Source organism: Camellia sinensis, chromosome 8 (genome assembly GCF_055761805.1).
Source record: "Camellia sinensis isolate YWXY chromosome 8, ASM5576180v1, whole genome shotgun sequence".
Lineage (NCBI taxonomy): Eukaryota > Viridiplantae > Streptophyta > Magnoliopsida > Ericales > Theaceae > Camellia > Camellia sinensis.
The window spans coordinates 108,184,562-108,204,710 of record NC_138968.1 but is presented as its reverse complement, the minus strand read 5'-3'; the positions used below and the strand labels follow the sequence as shown (position 1 = coordinate 108,204,710).

Here is a 20,149-nt window from a genome sequence, read left to right as displayed (position 1 = left end):
CCTTAGGAACAGATAAGCCTCTAAGGCTTTGCAAGGGATTAAAACAGAGTAGTTGCACAATACTCCATTAGTTGGTATATTTTTCAACCCTAGCCATATGCAGATTAAAAAGCTTGAAGTTACATTTCCATCAATTTCGTTATGTGTATAGCCAAAGTGCACTAACCACCATAGTTGTGTCAAGACATTCAAATACTTCCAGTTTCTAACCAATTTTGTTTTCCAGATTAAGTTGGAGGGGATTGTAAGGGAAAGAAGTTTGCAACTCTAAAGTTATGAGAGCTGAGGATCCAGTATCGTGGAATAAGATTTTGGCAATAGGGGTTGATTAATATTGATTGATTTTTGTTTATTTATTATTCTTAGTCATATTTGTAATGTGAATCTAGTTGAATTATTTGCTCAAGTTTGCAAAAGAACCGTAGTTTTGATGGAAAGAAAATAAAAAACCAAAGAAAAAAAAGAATTGCCATTCGGTAATGAAACCATCATGCTTGACAGGAACCATAACTAATTTTTTGTCACCTTCAAGATGTCAATGTTTAAGAATGTGGTCATTTGGGTGAAGTATAGCATATCTAAGGTGGAATGATTTATATGCCACAAGACAAGCTAAAGTTTGTTGGCCTAGTGTAGAATTGCGACAGTTTTAGTAATAAATGCAGGTATATTCTTCAGTTACTAAGAAAGTGACAGGGTCATACCTACTCATGATCACACTGTAATTCTAGCTCTTCTTCCTCCATCAACTCCATCAGTTCCAAGAAAGTTGTTCCTGATCACAAGCAACTTAGTAACAACATGATTAATGGTTGGTCTATCTCTTGGTAGCTCTTGTGAACATGCGATTCCAATATTAAGTGTTGAAATCAAGCACTCAGTAATTTTATGATTGCCAGTGGAGCTCTGATTCTGAGTGTTTTCGGTGCTTGAGCTTCCCTCCCCAATTTCTCTTTGTTGAATTAGTGTTGGATCAACAATGCTCGCTACTTGTTCAGGTAAAGCCATCTTAACAAAGTTATGGAGACTCAGACTATCATTAAACATGTTATCAGTAGGTCTCTTCCCTATAAACATTTCCAATAAGAGGATACCATAACTGTATACATCACCAGATGTCGTCACCTCATTTCCCATACCATACTCTGCAATTGATGCACCATTCAAAGTAAATACAATTGTAAAGATGCTTGGCCAGAAGCATATCAAATAATAGTAATATTAATGAACCTTCTATAGATAACTCTTTGTAGAACACAAGTTAAAGCATAAAATACTTTACTGTTTAAAGTGATATAGGTAAGTATTATGTCTCTTCTTGGTGAGACAACAATATTTGGTTTGTCTGCTTGTGTCATGAGAAAGGCCCAACTTGAAACAAGTTTGATTATTTCACAATGATATTTATGAAACCAAATAGTTGATGGTTCAATATCTTCTTAAGAAATAAACAGTTGAAGCTTGAGTGATAGTTTAACTTTATCCAATTAGGTTTGTATTCATCAAACTTATTAACGTAAAAGAAATAGATAGAAGGATTGACAAAAGAGGATTTTCCAATCTCCTCTTTATGTTATTCTATGACTACGCACATAGGAGATGAACAAAAGTTAGATATTGTACATTGTTATGCTTTCACATTTTGCGCCAAGAAAAATACTAGGATTTCTCAATATTGGTACATCTCCATTGAAGGCAAAAATAAACGTAAATACAATTATATGGATTATGATTTGCAGACAAGAAGCAAGGAGATGTATGGAAAATTCTCTAAAAAATGGGTTGTATATTGGGTTGTATATTATAAGCAATAAACTAATGAAATTAAGAACATGCATTCCTTTGAGTTTCATATTTTTCAGACTAAATTATGTGCAACAGAAAAGAAAAAAAAAATAATTTACTTCTAAATAACACATTGGAAAGTATTTGCCAAACATTGATTTTCATGCATTTGAAGGGCAAATGATGTTGCGAGAAATAAAACCAAAGAACCATCTGCTTTACTTCATTGATCAAAGGAGCATACTTGATGGCTATGCAAATCAGACTCTAAGGTGAAAAAGAATATCAGAAAAGGGCCTAAGAGATACATTTACCTGGAGCAGCGTAACCAACAGACCCTCTTAAGCCAATGGAACTTGATTGAGTTGCAGAAGAATTATAGGTGTCTTCTGGAAGGAACCTAGCTAACCCAAAATCGCCTACATGTCCAATCATTTCATCATTCAAAAGAACATTGCTCGGCTTCAAATCACAGTGAACTATTGGTTCCGAGCAATGATGGTGAAGATAATCAAGTGCATAAGCAACATCAATGGCAATATTTAACCTTTGTAGGAGGCCTAAATTTCTTGATTTGACATGCACCTCATCTTCATTTTCATTTGCATGTAACCAATCCTCTAGGCTACCATTGACCATGAACTCATAAACCAAAGCTTTGAAATCATTACCATTATAGTCAACACTTGAACATGCTGTGAAAACCTTGACAAGATTTCGATGTCTGATGCGCCTCAAGGCCTCACACTCAGCAATGAAACTCTTGGAAGCTCCACGAAATTGAAGGTTTAGTACCTTCACTGCAACAATTTTTTCACCATGATCAAGAATTCCTTTGTAGACTGAACCAAAACTACCCATGCCTATCATATTGGTTGGAGAGAACCCATCAGTTGCCTTGAGTAGACTTTGGTAGGACAATTGCACATATGACTTCCCTAAAAATCTCGAAGGGAGTACTTTTGCTGTCTTTCTAAAGCAACAAAAATACAGTAAACACAACACTATTACTAGTCCCAGAAGCCCAAACGATGTGGGGATTATTATTTTCAAGATAAGTGTAAATATTTTCCCTTTGAATCCCTTGGTATTGCAACTGTGCAAATGTAGTTTAGGTATACCACCACAAAGCTTGTTGTTTCCCCTAACAGAAATAGCCGTAGCATTTTTAAATATGCCTATTTCTGGTACTGCACCCTCAAAATCATTGAATGGCAGATCTAATTTTTGTAAGAAGACAAAGCCCTCTAAATAGTCTGGGATTTTTCCTGAGAAATTATTGTGAGAAAGATCTAATTCCTCAATACCTCTCAAATCACTTAAAGATGAAGGAAGAGTTCCCCATAAATTATTGCTATGTATATATAGAAATCTCAATTTTACACACCTACCAAGAGTGCTTGGAATTTTTCCTGACAACATATTCCTAGAAACATCTAATTGTTCAAGATTTATCAAGTTCCCAATTTCTGGTTGTATGGACCCAACCAAATGGTTATCATGTAGGTACAAGTTCAATAATGATGAGAGAGTTAGAACTTGTTTGGGTATGGTACCACTAAGATTATTTCCGCCAAGACCCAAATCGACAAGATGGAATATTCCCAGACTTGGAGGAATGTTGCCATGCAAATTATTTACTCCTAAATAAAGATACGCTAGTGAAGTCAAATTTTTCAAAGACAATGGAATTTTCCCATGGAATTTATTACCTGAGAGATCCAATTTTTGTAGCTTTTGTAGCTTCCCAATATCAGCAAGAATGTTACCGATGAAATGATTGTCTGACATGTCCAAACCCAGCAAATTGACCAAATTCGCCATCTTGGTTGGGATGCTCCCACCTATTTTATTGTTATGCAAATCAAGTAAACGAAGATTAGTGGAAAAATTGCCAATTGATTCTGGCAACACCCCTCCAAAGTTGTTGGAGCTCAGCGACAAAAAGTTCAAATTGGTGGCATTGGGCAATGAGCTAAGAAAATTCAAGTCACCAGCTTCCCCTGTTCCAAGATGATTGTATTCAAAGTTTAACCACATAAGATTGTGCATCATTCCCAAAGGAGGCACTCTTCCAATAAATTTATTTGTTCCAAATTCAAGGACAAACAGGTGGGTTGCATTTGATATTGAAATAGGAATGAATCCAGTAAACAAGTTAATTCCAACTGAAAACCATTGAAGAGCTGGAAGAGAACTTCCAAGATCCAAGGGAAGTCTCCCTTGAACTTGGTTCATTCCTATATCAAACATTGTGATGGAAGTGAGATTAAAGATTGAGGAAGGAATAGTACCAACCAACTTGTTCTCCCCCAATGTAAGAACGTGTAAGTTTGTCAATCGGCCCAAGGCTTCAGGTATTCTCCCATTGATATTATTGACACTTACATCGAATTCAATAAGGGATGACAGATTCCCAAAAGAATAAGGAAGGCCACCTGTTAGATTGTTTCTTTCAATGGACAACTGCACGAGCTTAGACAGAGAACCAAGCTCCACGGGAATTTTCCCAGCCAGAGTATTGCCAGAAAGCACAAGCGCAACAAGGTTAGAGCAAGCAGATATATTGGCCGGAATTTCACCACCAATAGAATTATTGCGGAGTGTCAATATTTGCAGTCTCCGTAGGTGGCCAAGTTCAGGGGGGATTTGATGAGTGAAGCTATTGTTACGCAAGAACAGTTTCCTAAGAAAGCTCAGATTTCCAATGTGAGGCGAAATTGAGCCTGTCAATTTTTGATGATCCAGGTTCAACTTAGTCACCCTCTGGTGTCGTCGGCCACATGTTATGCCAGCCCATTGACAGAAGTGGATGGATTCATTCCACGAGTTTAGAGCCCCGAAGGGATCACCGGTTATTTCAGCCTTGAATGCGAGCAAGGCTAGCCGATCCGTCTCATTCCCGGCTACATGAACACGATGACGATGAGTACTAGAGCCTGAACCACCCGAACACGAACACCCCATGAGAACAAAAACAACAGCAACAACGTGCATGAACTGAAACAGAGTCCATGACATTGACAACACTAATGTTAAACCCATATTGAGGATTGGACGCTTTTTTGAGAGAGCGAGCATCCATCCCTATATATAAAGCACGAATACCTGCGGACGAAAATTTTGGCCTCGCCAAAATTACCGCATTGCTCCTTTGCTTATATCATAATCACCATCTCTCATCATAATCATCATTCCATATGCAATGGTCTCATTGTACATCATACATCATCATACACTAGTTTTATCAAAATTACTCAGCTACCTTTTTATATTATATTTTTTTTTATTGACAAATTAAAAGTTCAAAAAATGTACAGTCAATCAGACATTTTTGATATAATTATACTAATATCTTTCAAAATTTTAAATTACATAATACTTAGGCTACTTTTTATCATCTCATCACCAATAATTTGTTATCATCAATAATTCGATAATTGTATGAATATAAATAAAAAAAATTATCATATTATTTTTGTTTATTTCATTATCTACCTACTATTGACATTATTTTTTATTGCTTTAACCATACAGAAAGGAAGATTAATATAATTATGTAAAAAATGTGATGCTAATTATATTTAATTTAATTATGTTAAAAGTGTGACATTGTATTTTTTCTAAACCTCCATAGTAGTGAATGTAATGGGTATGGTTCCCTTTCATACTCTTATTCTCTATACTTATACTTTATTTTTTAGGCTCCATTCTAGGCTCATAATGAAGACCGTTCGTGAAAAAAAATCAGTTTCATCGATGAATACATAAACAAACCACTTTTTTTATTTTATAGATTGAAAGGTTTAAATTTAAATTCACAATTACTGTCCATTTTAAGAGATAAGGGTTTTGTGTAGCATAATATTTCTCAAAATAAGTACTGGTAATAGTATTATAAGGTAAAATAACTAAAATTAATAAATACATAACTATAAGGCTGTGTTTAGAATTTTTTTTTTTTAATGTGTTGGTTTCTTTCATGTTGGTGATTTAATTTGAGAGAGTATTTTGGGCTTAGTGGGCCCATTGTGAGCCAAATCTCTGTGATCCAAATCGTTCACTTTTTAGTATTCATTGATAAGAATATTCATACAAAAAATCTAGATGATTGGACTTCGATAGTTATGGGTGTGTTTGGTAACGTTTACGTTTTCAGTTTATATTTACAAAAATTTTATAAACTGGTTTTTATTTATTTTTTATTTATTTTTAGAAAAACATAAACTACAAACGCGTTTGGTAATTGATAAAATGTTTAAAAAATTTTAAAAATATAAAAAAGAGTGAGAAATGGCAAGTGGTGGCAATTGGCGGCGGAAGACGGTGATGGAAAGTGGTGACGGTGGGTGGTGGGCAGCTGGTGGTGGTGGGTGGTGGTGGCGGATAGGTGACGGGTGGTGGTGGCAGGTGGGTGGCGGATGGCGGGTGGTAGTGGAGGGTAGATGGTGGGTGGTGGTGGTGGATGAGTGGGTGACGGTGGTGGGTGGTGGGTGGTAGTGAGTGGATGGTGGTGGGTGGTGGTGGTAGGTGGGTGGAGAATGACGTGTGGTGGCGGGTGGGTGGTGGGTGGGTGGGTGGGTGACGGTGGTGGGTGGTAGGTGGTAGCGAGTGGGTGGTGGTGGTGGCAGGTGGGTGGCGGATGGCAAGTGGTGGTGGGTGGTGACGGGTGGGTAGTGGGTGGTGATGGTGGGTGGTGGGTGGTGATGGTGGATGGGTGGATGACGGTGGCGGGTGGTGGGCGGTAGCGAGTGGGTGGTAGTGGTGGTGCTGGTGGTGGGGGCAGTTGGGTGGCGGATGGCGGGTGGTAGCGGGTGGTGGTAGTGGTGGGTGGGTGGTGATGGTGGCGGGTGGTAGGTGGTAGCGAATGGGTGGTGGTGGCAGGTGGGTGGTGGGTGATGGTGGTGGTGGGTGGTGGTGGCGGGCGGGTGGCAGGTGGCTGGTAGTGGTGGGTGGTTGGTGGTGGCAAGTAAGTGGCGGGTGGTGGTGGCGGGCGGTGGATGGTAGTGGCGGGTGGCGGGTGGATGGCAGGTGGGTGGTGGGGGGTAGGTGGTGAGTGGTGGTGGGGGGTGGGTGGTGGTGGCGGAAGACGGTGGTTGTCACGCCTCACTTTTTATTACTCGAAGTCATTACTAAATTCATTAACTTAACTCAATTTCAAGGATAACATGCGGAAATAAACTTATACATTCAATCCGTAGAAGTGATTAACAATACTCTCATTCGTATGCAAAGTAAATATTACATGAACATACTTAATAAATTGCCCTTGGGCTTACATCACTTAAGGTACAAGAAGAAGGGTGTAACCCTTTTACAACAATGGCATTCCGCCAACATAACTGAGGCCTCGTGGACAGTAAATAAGTAGAACCAAATCTTGCAGCTCAACCTGCTTAATACCTGAAAAAGATTCAACAACGTGGGATGAACATATAGTCCAGTAGGGAACTCAACATGATCCTCAACAATAACAACTTACAGATAGCTATGATCATGAACACTCATTCTCATACTAGAATAGTAATGTGACAGTTTATACAAAATATATATGTATGAACTTTTCTCGAAAACAACCGTTTCATTCAACACTACAAGTGGTTTGTCTTTCCTTTTTCCTTTCATTAACCCCCATTCCCAATCTTTCATAACATTAACAAATACTTAGGAAATAATCTCACTAAGTCCGATACCCTCTTCCATTTCCTATACATACTCAGATGTACCTTTTCAAACATGTTTATCTATAAAACATTCGTTCTCCTCCACACTTTCCAAAAGACAAAAAATGACATTTTGGTTTGTTTCCGTTACTATCATAACTATACATGCATATCTTTGTAAAAATATAAATTTACAACCCACCAACATGTATACAATCAACCAATGGAGTAACTCGGTCCTCCGAACTGTAACCAATCAAATCCATGATATTTTCAGTTACAATGAAACAACAACAATCCCATTTCGCTCTACTAGCTATGTGCGTAGTAAGCCAACAATACACCCCACTCAACAACATCAACAACAGGCCAGTTTACCAGGCGCTAGCTGGAGGGGTATGGTACCTTCGATTATTAACGCAGTCAGTTCTCCAGGCGCTAGCTGGAAGGGTATGATACCTTTGATTCTCAGCGCGGGGCACAACACCAACAATCACAGCACATCAAGGCATAACCAACATGTATAATGCATATACATAAACTATCAAGACACCAGCAATGTGTTAAAGTATATGAACACATATCTACCTCTTCCCAAGCAAGCATACATATATAATGTATCTCAATGATTCATCACATACGACGTTCCATTAACAATGGTATAACGCATACACGACAATTCAACACAACCATGTCATCCTCCACCGATGACCAAGGACAAAACCTCTAGATGCAAATATATTATACATCTATTAACAGACTCAATTATCATGAGATCACAAACCCATTAACAACCCAAGCATGGTAGTTACAATTTATTCCCCCCAATGTGTACACTCGACACGCATGATACAACAATCAAATTCCCATATTTATTTTCTATGACTCACATAGAGTTACAGTTTCATTCTTCACTTTCAGAATCAATTTTCATAATTTTCCAAATCAATATGTTCCACCACTTATTCCAAAAACACTTTTTCTCATTTTCTCAAAATCAATTCCATTCCTTCCATAACCTTCCAAACTAATTATGCAAATTAAATCATAAACATTAAATTAGGGTTTTTCTCCCTCTTATAATTCATCATGACACATATAAATTAGGGCTTTTCTATATTTCAACAACAACATGCTATTTCACGCCACAAATAGTCCAATGAACACCCAAAGACAATAAATCCATTTTTTAATCACCTAACTCTAGGTTCCCTCATGATTTTCAAATAAACCCAACATGGTACAATTTTCATGCAATATAAAAATTACCACATGTCTATCTATAGACGGAGTTTTAAAAAGGAACAAGGAGAATCCCTACCTCAAATGGAGAACTCAAATAGAGAAGATGACCCGAAATCAAAGTGCTCCAAATCCCAAATTTCTTGGATCACAAAGAAGCCCTCGACGATCAACACACTTCTTACAAGGGCCGAAGGTGAGGAAAACACACTAGCTAGATCAATCCTAAGAGAGAAGTTAGGTTTTAGAGTGGGGTGCTCTCCAATGGCTTTTTCGGAAAAGTAAGAGAGAGAAAGGAAATCAAAAAGTGATTCAAAAAGCTGAATCTCAGTGTGTTATACAGGTCGAACTCCCCGCTCGAGCGTCACTCACAGATTCCCGCTCGAGCGCCAAAACCCCCCGCTCGAGCGGCGGATACCACCATCCAGAAGTTTTGCAGAACAGGTCCTCGCTCGAGCGTCTAACTCCCCGCTCGAGCGTCACACTCAAACTCCCGCTCGAGCGTCAAACCTCTCGCTCGAGTGTCCAACACTACAGAGGAAGTACAGGGAAGGTGATTTTCCCGCTCGAGCGCCGAAACCCCCGCTCGAGAGGAAAGGCCAAAAACTAGGCAAAGATTCTATGTTTTAAAACATCACCAACTTATTCCCAACAAGTCTAACACAACCCAAAACTCTAAGATAAAGAGTAAGGGACAGAAAAGAGAATGAGACAACAACAACAAATCTACGGAACCGAGTCCGGATTACGGTTCAATAACGACAGGGAATACCAGGATCGCTATAGTGGTGAAAAATGGTGGCGGGTGGTGGCTAGTGCTGGGTGGTAAAAAAAAATTGAAAACTCAAAATGGAAACACATTTTTTGTGTTTTCATTTTTTGGCCAAATTTATAAACTGAGACCACTAATTTATAAATCAAAAATTTTACCAAACAAGTTTTTATTTGAGTTTTTAAAATTTTTGTAAATATAAACAGAAAACTAAAAACGTAAGTGTTACCAAACGACACCTATATGTTTGAATCCCATTTATGTTTGAATTTTTATGGTGTTAATTTTCTTTTAAAGTTTTTTTCTTTTTTTGCCACAACTATATTTTCTTTTTGTTCTTCTCTTGGTTTAGATAGCACTTATGTTTATAGCGTACATTGATTTCTTTACCTTATCTTATGGTTTACGTTTTCAATCCTTAAGTTAAAATTTAATATCAAAATTGGGGTTTTGACTACTCTACTACAAATGGATATTTATAAAAATAACAAAAAAGCTTTGAATAATTGATTTAAATATTTTAAGAAAAAAATTCATTTTACTCATTTGTGATTTAACCCATGAGCACTTTATTCTTCTATGATTCAAATATTATCAGAAAGTGTCTATATGATTTTGGACCAAAACTACAATTGTTAACTTCCTTAACTATAATTGTGAAATGGCTATAATACCCTCTAACTCCATCCCTTTTTTTTTTCCCCTTTCTCTCATCTCACATACACATAATTTAATAATAATTCAATTAATCATAAATTCTTAATTATTTATTATAATTCCTCTTTTTAATCTAATTTTAATTTAGTTATATTTTAAATCAATCCTTAATTATTATTTATTTTATATTTTAAATTAACTTTTAATTATATTTTATATTTTACATCAATCTTTAATTGTATTTTATTTCTATTATCATCTTAATCTCATCTTACGTTTGTTTTGTTAATTTCAATTTATATTTTCAGAAAATTAAGTCCGCTCTACAAAACAATGAGTGTGATACACCTTTTATTAGTTTAGATGGAAAAATTAACGGTATCCCTTTAGTTCAAAACTATATGGGGACTTTCTAACTATATTTAAATCATAAAAGGGACTTTCTAGCTATATTTGAATTATAAAGTGGTAAAATACTCAAATCTTAAATCTCAAATCACAGGGGTAATATGAATTTTGCTTATGTTTTTAAATTTGTAAATGATTTCTAACTCAACAAATGATTATGTACAAAAAAACTAATATTTAAAAAAAAATGAGTTTGATTATTTATTTATTTTTTTATAATTTATAGTTAAACTAATTTTTAACTCAGCTAATATTTTTTTAAACTAATATTTTTTTTATTTTAAATTGATTTTTTCAATTGAGTTGCGACCAATAGTTTTTACTCCTAAATTTTGAATGTCTAAAAGACCTTACAAATAGAATTTATTTTAAAACAAAAAAATTGAAGTTTAGTTTGGAAATAGACTATTTTAGTAATTTTTGACTAAAATATGAGGTGGAAAAATTATTATATTTAGAATGATTTTTAAATTTTTAGAAACAAAAAGTGTAAAAAATGAAGAGAAAAAAAATCTTTTACTTTTGTATAATTATTTGGCTTTTTAACATTTTTAGTGATATTTTTGAATTTTTAACTATCTTTTTGTTACAAAAATAAATAAAATAAATAATCAATAAAAAAATATATCTAATTATCTAACTCAATTATTTTAAATTATACATTTTTGTAATGAGCATCATTTGCACGCATAGCGCGGCACATCCACTAGTAGTATATAATATTGTCTTTAGTGTTACCGTTATATTGACAAGAGTCTATGTCGAACTTATTTGAAAAGAATGTAAAAAAATACTAATTTATATCAATATATTATATAAGAAAAATGGAGTTTCGAGAAGGCTTGTGAGAACTCCAAAGTTTCATTTCACAATTGTTAATTTTTGTGATTTTAAAAATATTTAAAAATAATTTTATTGGCTAACAAAGTAATTATAAATTAATAAATAAAAAAAAACCACCTAAAATTTTAAATTACAAGTTCCTAAAATCTCTCCCTCTAATATTTCTCTCTTTCCTAAATCTCATCTTATAACAAAATAACTATACATTAAAAAAATATTATACATTAAAAAAGCACAAATCTCATCTTATAACAAAGTAATTATATATTTTTATAAAAAATTATAGATTAAAAAGAATGTAAAATCACAATTGCTAATTTATATAATTTTAAAAATATTTAAAAATAGTACTATTGGCTAACAAAGTAGATTAAAAAAAATAAAAAAAAAAAATCACCTAAAATTTTGAATTTCAAGTTCCTAAAATATGTCCCCCCAATATTTCTCTTTTTCTTAAATCTCATCTTATAACAAAGTAATACATTAAAAAAATATTATACATTAAAAAAAAAAAACACAAATCTCATCTCATAACCAAGTAATTATATATTTATAAAAAAAAATTATAGATGGAAAAGAACGTAAAACTACAATTACTAATTTTTATAATTTTGAAAATATTTAAAAATACTACTATTGGCTAAAAAAAGTAACTATAGATTAAAAAAAAAAAAAAAAACTAAAATTGCTAATCTTTGTGATTTTAAAAATAATACGATTACCTAACAAAGTAACCATAGATTTTTAAAAAAAATTAAATTACAAGTTCCAAAAATCTCTCCCCTAATATTTATGTCTTTCCTAAATCTCATAATCTATCTATCTATGCTATATTATACCAAAATGACTTTTCATGTTAGAGGCCCTAAGTATTTCAAAACCTTAAATCTAATTTTTAAAATTTTTGATTTTTATAAAAAAAAAATTAAAACATTTATTGACTATTCCAAGGACATAAATATTAACCTTTAAAATTATTTAATGCAAATATATATTGCCAGTAAAAAGAAAGAAAAAAAGAAAAAACACACAATTCTCAATCTTCCTCTCCCTCTTAAAATAAATCAAGCCTTTATTTAAAAAGAATATATATCACATACAATCTTCTTTCTCCTAAAATAAATCTAATGAAAATGAAACTCTCACCTCCCATAATATGTATACTATTAATATCTTTCACAATTGGTATGATCTATATAAACATAAAATTTAGCCTAGACTCAAATAAAAATTAAACCTTATATCTAAATTCTCTCTCTATTCAATAATTAAACACAATTTTATTCCCAAATAAATTTAAACATATCTATACTATATATATATATATATATATATATTTTAAAAATCTCATAATTTATTATTTTTTATAATGATTTCATGATTTATAATTTAGAAAATAAAAGATGAAAAAATTTATTCTTGTGAACTCTTTCTCTAACCAATTTCTTCTTCTATCTAAAAATCCTAGCCATCATACATTATACTTTTTCCAAGCTATTCATATCTTCCTCGCCCTATAAATATTACATTCACGGAAAGATGAAACTCATTGTTTTTTAACTTTCTTTTTATGAGACAATTTGGAGATTAGTTTATATTTAGGAAAATTTGGCTATAAACCCCCTTTACCTTTCTTTCATTGTTAAAAGAATTGAGAAAAGAAAATTATACTTTCTAAACCCCCTCATAATTATAAAATCTTGCATAAATGACAAAATTTATTATTTAAATATTTTATCAGACTATTATACCATCAACTAAATCTTCTCACTTCCTCCACCCACTCTCTCCCCACCTTCTCTGTCTCCCTCCTCCCCCCTCTAAACACAGCTTCTCTTCATAGCCATGTCAGAGGCCACCTCATTCGCCGGAGCACCGTCCGCCAATGTATTTTGGCCACCAATCGCCATGATTCCCGGTGCCACCCTCTCATCCGCATTCAATGTCAGTCAAGCCTTCCATTTCTCTTCTAGAAACCCTAGAATTGAAGAAACCAAAGGCTTCATGCACCTCTACCGCAACGATTTCACATCATCGTCTCCCGAACTTCTTGTAAATCTTAGTCGCTTCTTGTTCTTCAAATTCTGAATCGTTCAAATTTCGTTCTTGATTTGCATCGAGTTGTTATGAAAAGTTTGATGCTGTATGGAAGCACTTGATTGGGGTTTTTAGTGTTAGAAATTGACGCCATTACAGCGACTCAAGCAATTGGTGTAGTTTTCGGAGCCGGTGAAGAGAAGGAAATACCTTGCTTAGTCGTAAGTCTCTCTCTTGGTAGGTAGCATCTTCTCTTTGTTGATACAAACACATAACACACACAGAGAAAGAAAGATGGTGTTGAGTGTAATGCCCTCAAAATAAGATATAAATCAATCATCCATAAGATCTATAAACATGATCAAAATGTTATATTTTCATTCATTAGAGTCTATGTTACAAAGATATTACATCCATCACACTTTCGTAACTATTCATCTTGAAACTATAGCATGTAACTCTAATTGTCAACAACAAAATAAGTGTCATGCGGGCTTACATCTTTCCAAGTTATCACTTTGTTACAATGAAAGAAGAGTCCTAGCTCTAAACATATAAAGCTCTCGCCTTGAATTTACACTTAACACAAAACAAAATAGCAAAATGGAGCCTTCAGCCCCTAGACCTTCCAAGCTATGCCCTTGGAGGCGGCATGTCACCTGTACCTGAAAATGGTGCCTCAAGTAGGGTAAGCCAAAGCCCAGTAGAGATATGCTAAAACAATATATGAGAATTAGCTACGATAGCAACATCAGATAAATGTTCAATACTTGCAAACCAACTTATACCCCTTTTATGACCAACCAGTCTCGACATCTATATTTCAGTCCGTTTCTATTCATTTATTCAAATCAATTCTTTGACATAGTTCATTGTTATCTAAACAATTCAAAACGAGACTACAACTCAATTATTAACACTTCAAACACACACATTATTCAACCACTTCTATTTTTTTGCCATTTTACGGAATCACATCCGAGGGAACCGACACCCATATATATAAGATTTCGGGACTTTCACCCTAGACACTCCGGCCAACTTGATTTTCAATGGAGTTCATCTCCTATCTCCTCCCAAAAAATGAAGTACATCTCCTATCTCCTCCCAAACAATGATATATATACAATGTATTTAAAAGCGTGTCATATACAATGACTACCAAATTCACACATTCAACAATTTAATCAAACTGTCATATTCAATGACATAATTTATATGACTAGTTTCGATTTACCTATTCCTCATGCAGTTTCTACAACAATCATAGCTATCCTCCACCGATAACCCAAAAACAGTTATTTCTAAACAGATAAACAAATCTATCAACAGATAAATTATCAACTTTTTCATAGGTGTGTGATTTATCAAATCTAACCACACCATCCAATCACATATTCCCCCAATTTCAAAATTCCCAAACAATTTTGTTATTCACACAAAATAGTTGATTCAACTCAACTTAGGGAAATTTTCCCCATTGTTCCAAAACATCAACCCATAGGTCTAAATCTCACCATTTCAACAATAAAGAACCCCATATACAAACCCCCAAAGTTATTTTGTAAATCAACATGAAAACCCCTCTTTAGTTTAGAGCCCAAACCTTAACCTTAACCAAAACACTCCCAAATCCCTTCATTTATACAAAATGACAAACACCTAGGTTAAAACTCATATTTAAGTGTAGAATATCCCTACCTCAAGTATAGAAGCTCAAAGGAGAAGAAGGAAGAAACTTTGAAGATGACCAAACTCCACATTTTTCAGATCAAATAGAAGCCCACGCGATACTCTAACTTTTTAACAAAGGGAGTAGGGTAGAGAGACCCTAAACCATGGAGTATTTGTAGAGAGAGAGAGAGAGAGAGAAAGAGAGTTTTAGAGAGAGAAGGTGCCGGATTAGGGTTTGGAGAAGAAATGAAATCAAAAAGTGATGTGAAAATCCTCTACTGTGAACTGATATATGCGAGGCTCGCTTGAGCGAAGGAGTTATCACTCGAGCAACCAGACACAACAAGTGACCTCGCTTAAGCGCAAGAAGCATCGCTCGAGCACAGAATGCAAAGCTTCAAATCTGCTATAGACGCAAACACACGCTCAAGCGCAAGAAGTCTCGCTCAAGCGAAGGAACAAATAACGTAAGGTTGCTTAAACACAAGAAGTCTCGCTTGAGCGAAGCACTCCACCTTCCCAAAAAAGCTACGTCTGAGAAAGAAACCTGAGGGTTCTCGATTCTCACTCGAACGCAAGAAACCTCGCTCGAGCGAAGAAGCCAAAACCTGGGCAGCAACACTCTAGACCAACTAGTAACCAACCTGTTCCAAACATGCCCAACAAGTTCCAAAACTCAAATACAAAGAGTTAAAGGGGAAAACAAGACATTGATACCATACTAAGCCACGAAACCTGAGTCCGGAACACAATGAAGGTCGTGTCAAAACCGAGATCGCTCTAACCTCCCCCTCTCTTAAAAATTTCGTCCCCAAAATTTTGGTACAAGTTCCAAGAATCAAGATTACCCAATTTTCAAAATATTCACAATTCAATTTTTAACATCATGACCCACCCATCGGTCATTCAATCTCTTCATAAGAGAACAAATTCACAATATATATGAAACCCAACAGATTTTACCAATATGCATATTCCAAAAATTTAACTAATTTCAATACATATATCTCATATTTCCAAAACATATTCAATGTTTATAACAAGTTTACATTTTCAAAACTTAAACAACATATGCGATGTTCAAATTTAACTTGTGTTTCCGAAACATACTCAACATTCACAATGCTTTCATAATCTCAAAACATATACAATGCTTTTATAGTTCTTAAACAAAAACTAAAATTTCAACATATACTCAAACATCAACAAATAAGTCTGGATATTTCTCTCGGACCTCCAATTCACGCTCCCAAGTTGCTTCCTCAACCCCGTGATGTTTCCATGACCAAGGGAATCGTCTTGCCTCGCAAGACTCAGTCCCGTCTATCCAAGACTCGCACCAATCTCTCCTCATACGAGGCATCCTCGTCTACCTCTAAGTCGGTCCAATCCAGCACATGCGATGGATCTGGCTCATACTTCCAAAGCATGCTAATATGAAACACGTCATGCAGTACAGAAAGTTGTGGCGGCAATGCCAAATGATAGGCAACTTCCCCAATCCGCTCTAGAATCTCAAAAGGGCCAATAAACCGAGGGGATAACTTCCCACTCTTCCCAAATCTCATCAAACTAATATTTTCAAAAAGACATGATCACCCACCTCAAATGACAAGGGTCTCCTCCTATGGTCGGCATAACTCTTTTGGCAACTTTGGGATGTAACTAACCTCCTACGAATAAGTGCCACTTTCTCCATCGTCTCCCGAACCAACTCTAGACCCAACAATGGTGCATCACCCACCTCAGCCCAACACACTGGAGATCTACAAGGTCGGCCATACAAGGCCTCAAACGGTGCCATGCCAATACTCGATTGGAAACTATTATTGTAGGCAAACTCCACTAAGGTAGGTGTTTCTCCCACGACCCCTTAAAGTCAAGAACACAACCTCAAAGCATATCCTCGAGAACCTGAATAGTACGCTCGGACTGCCCGTTAGTCTGAGGATGGTAAGCCGTGCTAAAAGTCAATATAGTGCCCAAGGCACTCTACAAGCTCTGCTACAGCCGAGCAGTGAAACGCGGATCCCTATCCGAAACGATCATCACAGGGACCCCGTGCAACCTTACTATGTCCCGAATATACAAGTCAGCGAGGTAATCTACTGAATCTCTTACACGCATAGGAATGAAATGCGCCGACTTAGTCAGTCGATCAACTACCACCAAAATGGCATCACTACCCCATTGAATCCTCGGAAGACCCACAACAAAATCCATTATGACATGCTTCCATTTCCACTCAGCTATAGGCAAGGGTTGCAACAAACCTGCTGGCCTCTGATGTCCGGCCTTCACTTGCTGACAAGTAAGGCACTTTAAAACAAACACTACCACATCCTTCTTCATACCTCTCCACCAAAACTGGCAACTCAGATCGTGATACATCTTTGTGCCTCCCGGATGCACTGCAAGGCATGACTAATGAAACTCTCGAAGTACTTGCTCTCGGCAAAACTCTGGCACAAATAAGCGGTCATGGTACCTCACACTCAGGTCGGGGTACACAGTCAAACCCTTCTCTACCTTCCCACTGGAGATCTTCTCCTGGAGGGATTCTACCTCAAAGTCATCCCTCTGCGCTTCTAACACTCGGTTCACAAGTGTAGCTTGTGCAACCACAAAGAACAAGGTTGCAGACTTCACAAACTCACCCAGATACAAGTCAAACTCCCTAAGGGCACCTAACATCTCCCATTCCCGGATAGCAATACAAGCTACACTACTAATGGACTTCCTACTTAGGGCATTGGCCACAATATTGGCCTTCCCAGGGTGATAATGTAACTCGAAGTCATAATCCTCTATGAAATCCATCCATCTTCTCTGCCTCAAATTTAAGTCCTTCAGTGTAAACAGATACTTCAGACTCTTATGATCGGAAAACACCTCAAATCTCTCACTATATAGATAGTGCCTCCAAATCTTCAAGGCAAATATCACTGCTGCTAATTCTAGGTCATGAGTAGTGTAGTTCCTCTCGTGTGTTTTCAACTGCCGTGAGCCATAGGCTACTACTTTCCCTTCTTGCATCAACACACAACCCAAACCCTCTCGTGAGGCATCACAATAAACCGAATAGCCCAAACCCCTCTCCAGAATGAACTAGACCGGAGCAGTGGTAAGTCTAACCTTAAACTCTTGGATTGAATTTTCACAAGTCTCACTCCACACAAATTTGACCCATTTTCTTGTCAATCTAGTCAAAGGCGAAGCTAATCTAGAGAAATTTTCACAAACCGACGATAATACCCGGCCAACCCCAAGAAACAATGGATCTTGAAAGCATTCTTAGGTTGTGCCCAATCTTGCACTGCCTCTATTTTGGATGAATCTACAGTCACCCCTTCCCCGGATACCACATGGCCTAAAAACTTAACTTCTTTTAGCCAAAACTCACACTTCCCAAATTTTGCATACAGCTAATGCGTTCTAAGCAACCCAAGTACAACTCGCAAGTGTTCCTCGTGCTCCTCCTCAGAGGGTGAGTAAATCAGAATGTCGTCCACAAAGACGACTATAAAACGGTCTAAGAACTCTCGGAAGATTCGGTTCATCAAGTCCATAAACACAGCCGGTGCATTGGTTAGCCCAAAAGGCATCGCCAGAAACTCATAATGGCCATACTGTGTACGGAATGCCGTCTTTGGGATATCCTCCTTCCTGACCCTCAACTGATGGTAGCCCGATCTCAAATCTATCTTAGAGAAACAACAGGATCCTTTCAACTGGTCAAATAGATCATCTTTACGAGGCATATGATATTTGTTCTTAACCGTAACCTGGTTCAATTTTCAGTAATCAATGCAAAGTATCAAAGCCGCATCTTTCTTTTTAGCAAAGAGGACCAGTGCTCCACAAGGCGAAGTACTAGGACAAATAAAACCCTTATCTAGTAACTCTTGGAGTTGAATCTTCAACTCACTCAACTCAGTTGGTACAAAACGATACAGTGTCATAGAAATCGATGCCGTGCTAGGCACTAAATCAATAGAGAACTCGATCTCTCGGTAATGTGGTAAACTAACAAGATCATCGGGAAAAACGTCTGAGTACTCACAAACCACTCTTGGCAACTCAACTTGGGCCTTATCACACTCACTACTCATAAAGCTAGCGAGAAGATAACTAAGCTCACTCCGCTCACGCAGATCATACATCGATGATAAGACTCTACCAACCCAATCTCCCAAGAAATGAAAACAATCACCGCTCAAGGTACATACAGCAACCCTTTGAAGGTAGCAATCTATAACAGCCCAATATGATGATAACCAGTCCATACCCAAAATAACATTAAAACCAGTCATATCCATCAACACTTAAGAAAACGGAAGTCGGCGCTCGGCAACCTCTATATCACAGCCCCGACACCCCTGTTTCAAAACCATCTCACCCCCAACAGGTGATACAACACAAATAGGAGATGCTAACTGTACCAACTGCAACCCCAAAACAGATGCAAATGCAGATGAAATAAATGAATGGGATGCACCCGTATCAATCAACGCATTAGCAACTGAGTGGCAAAACAAAAAGGTACCTCTCATAACAGATGGAGCCGGTACAAGATCCGGCGCTGTAACAGCATACACGTGCCTTGTAGGTCTCCGATCTACCTGCTCACCTCTTGGAGCATAAGATTGTTGTATTGACTGAGCCGAAGAGGCTCCCTGATTGGCCCTCGAGGCCTGTACTGACTGAGCTGGCTGGTGACTCTGTGTCTGTCTCGAACCAGACGCACCAAGTGTGCCAGCCAACTACGGGCAAAACCTCTTCCAGTGTCCTGCTTGCCCACACTGATAACAAGTGAGCGGCTGGCCTCTGCCCTGACTCTAGCCCTGAGAACAAGCCGAAGATGAAGCTATTCGCTGCCCTCCTCCCCTTTGTGGGCAAGCTGGAGACTTGTGGCCCAACTGACCACATTTGTAACAGGTGATGTCTCCCTGACCGCCTCTCTCAAAACTCGAGCTCGGCACTAGAAAGGTAGATATCAAATGCGCTCCCTGGGACTGCTGAGGGTTAAAGCCCCTCTGCCTCTTACGGTCTCCCTGGCCATCCTAAC

At 36.9% G+C, this 20,149-nt stretch overlaps 1 protein-coding gene across 1 annotated transcript; it reads right to left on the bottom strand.

The window, feature by feature from the left end:
* Window positions 1-714: 714 nt before the first annotated feature.
* LOC145797956 (uncharacterized) lies at window positions 715-4,830 on the bottom strand. Its single transcript, XM_082885398.1, has 2 exons — window positions 2,100-4,830; window positions 715-1,145 (listed from the first exon to the last, which is right to left on the bottom strand). Exons 1-2 carry the CDS (start codon window positions 4,828-4,830, stop codon window positions 715-717), a joined length of 3,162 nt encoding a protein of 1,053 aa, XP_082741524.1.
* Between the last annotated feature and the right edge of the window lie 15,319 nt (window positions 4,831-20,149).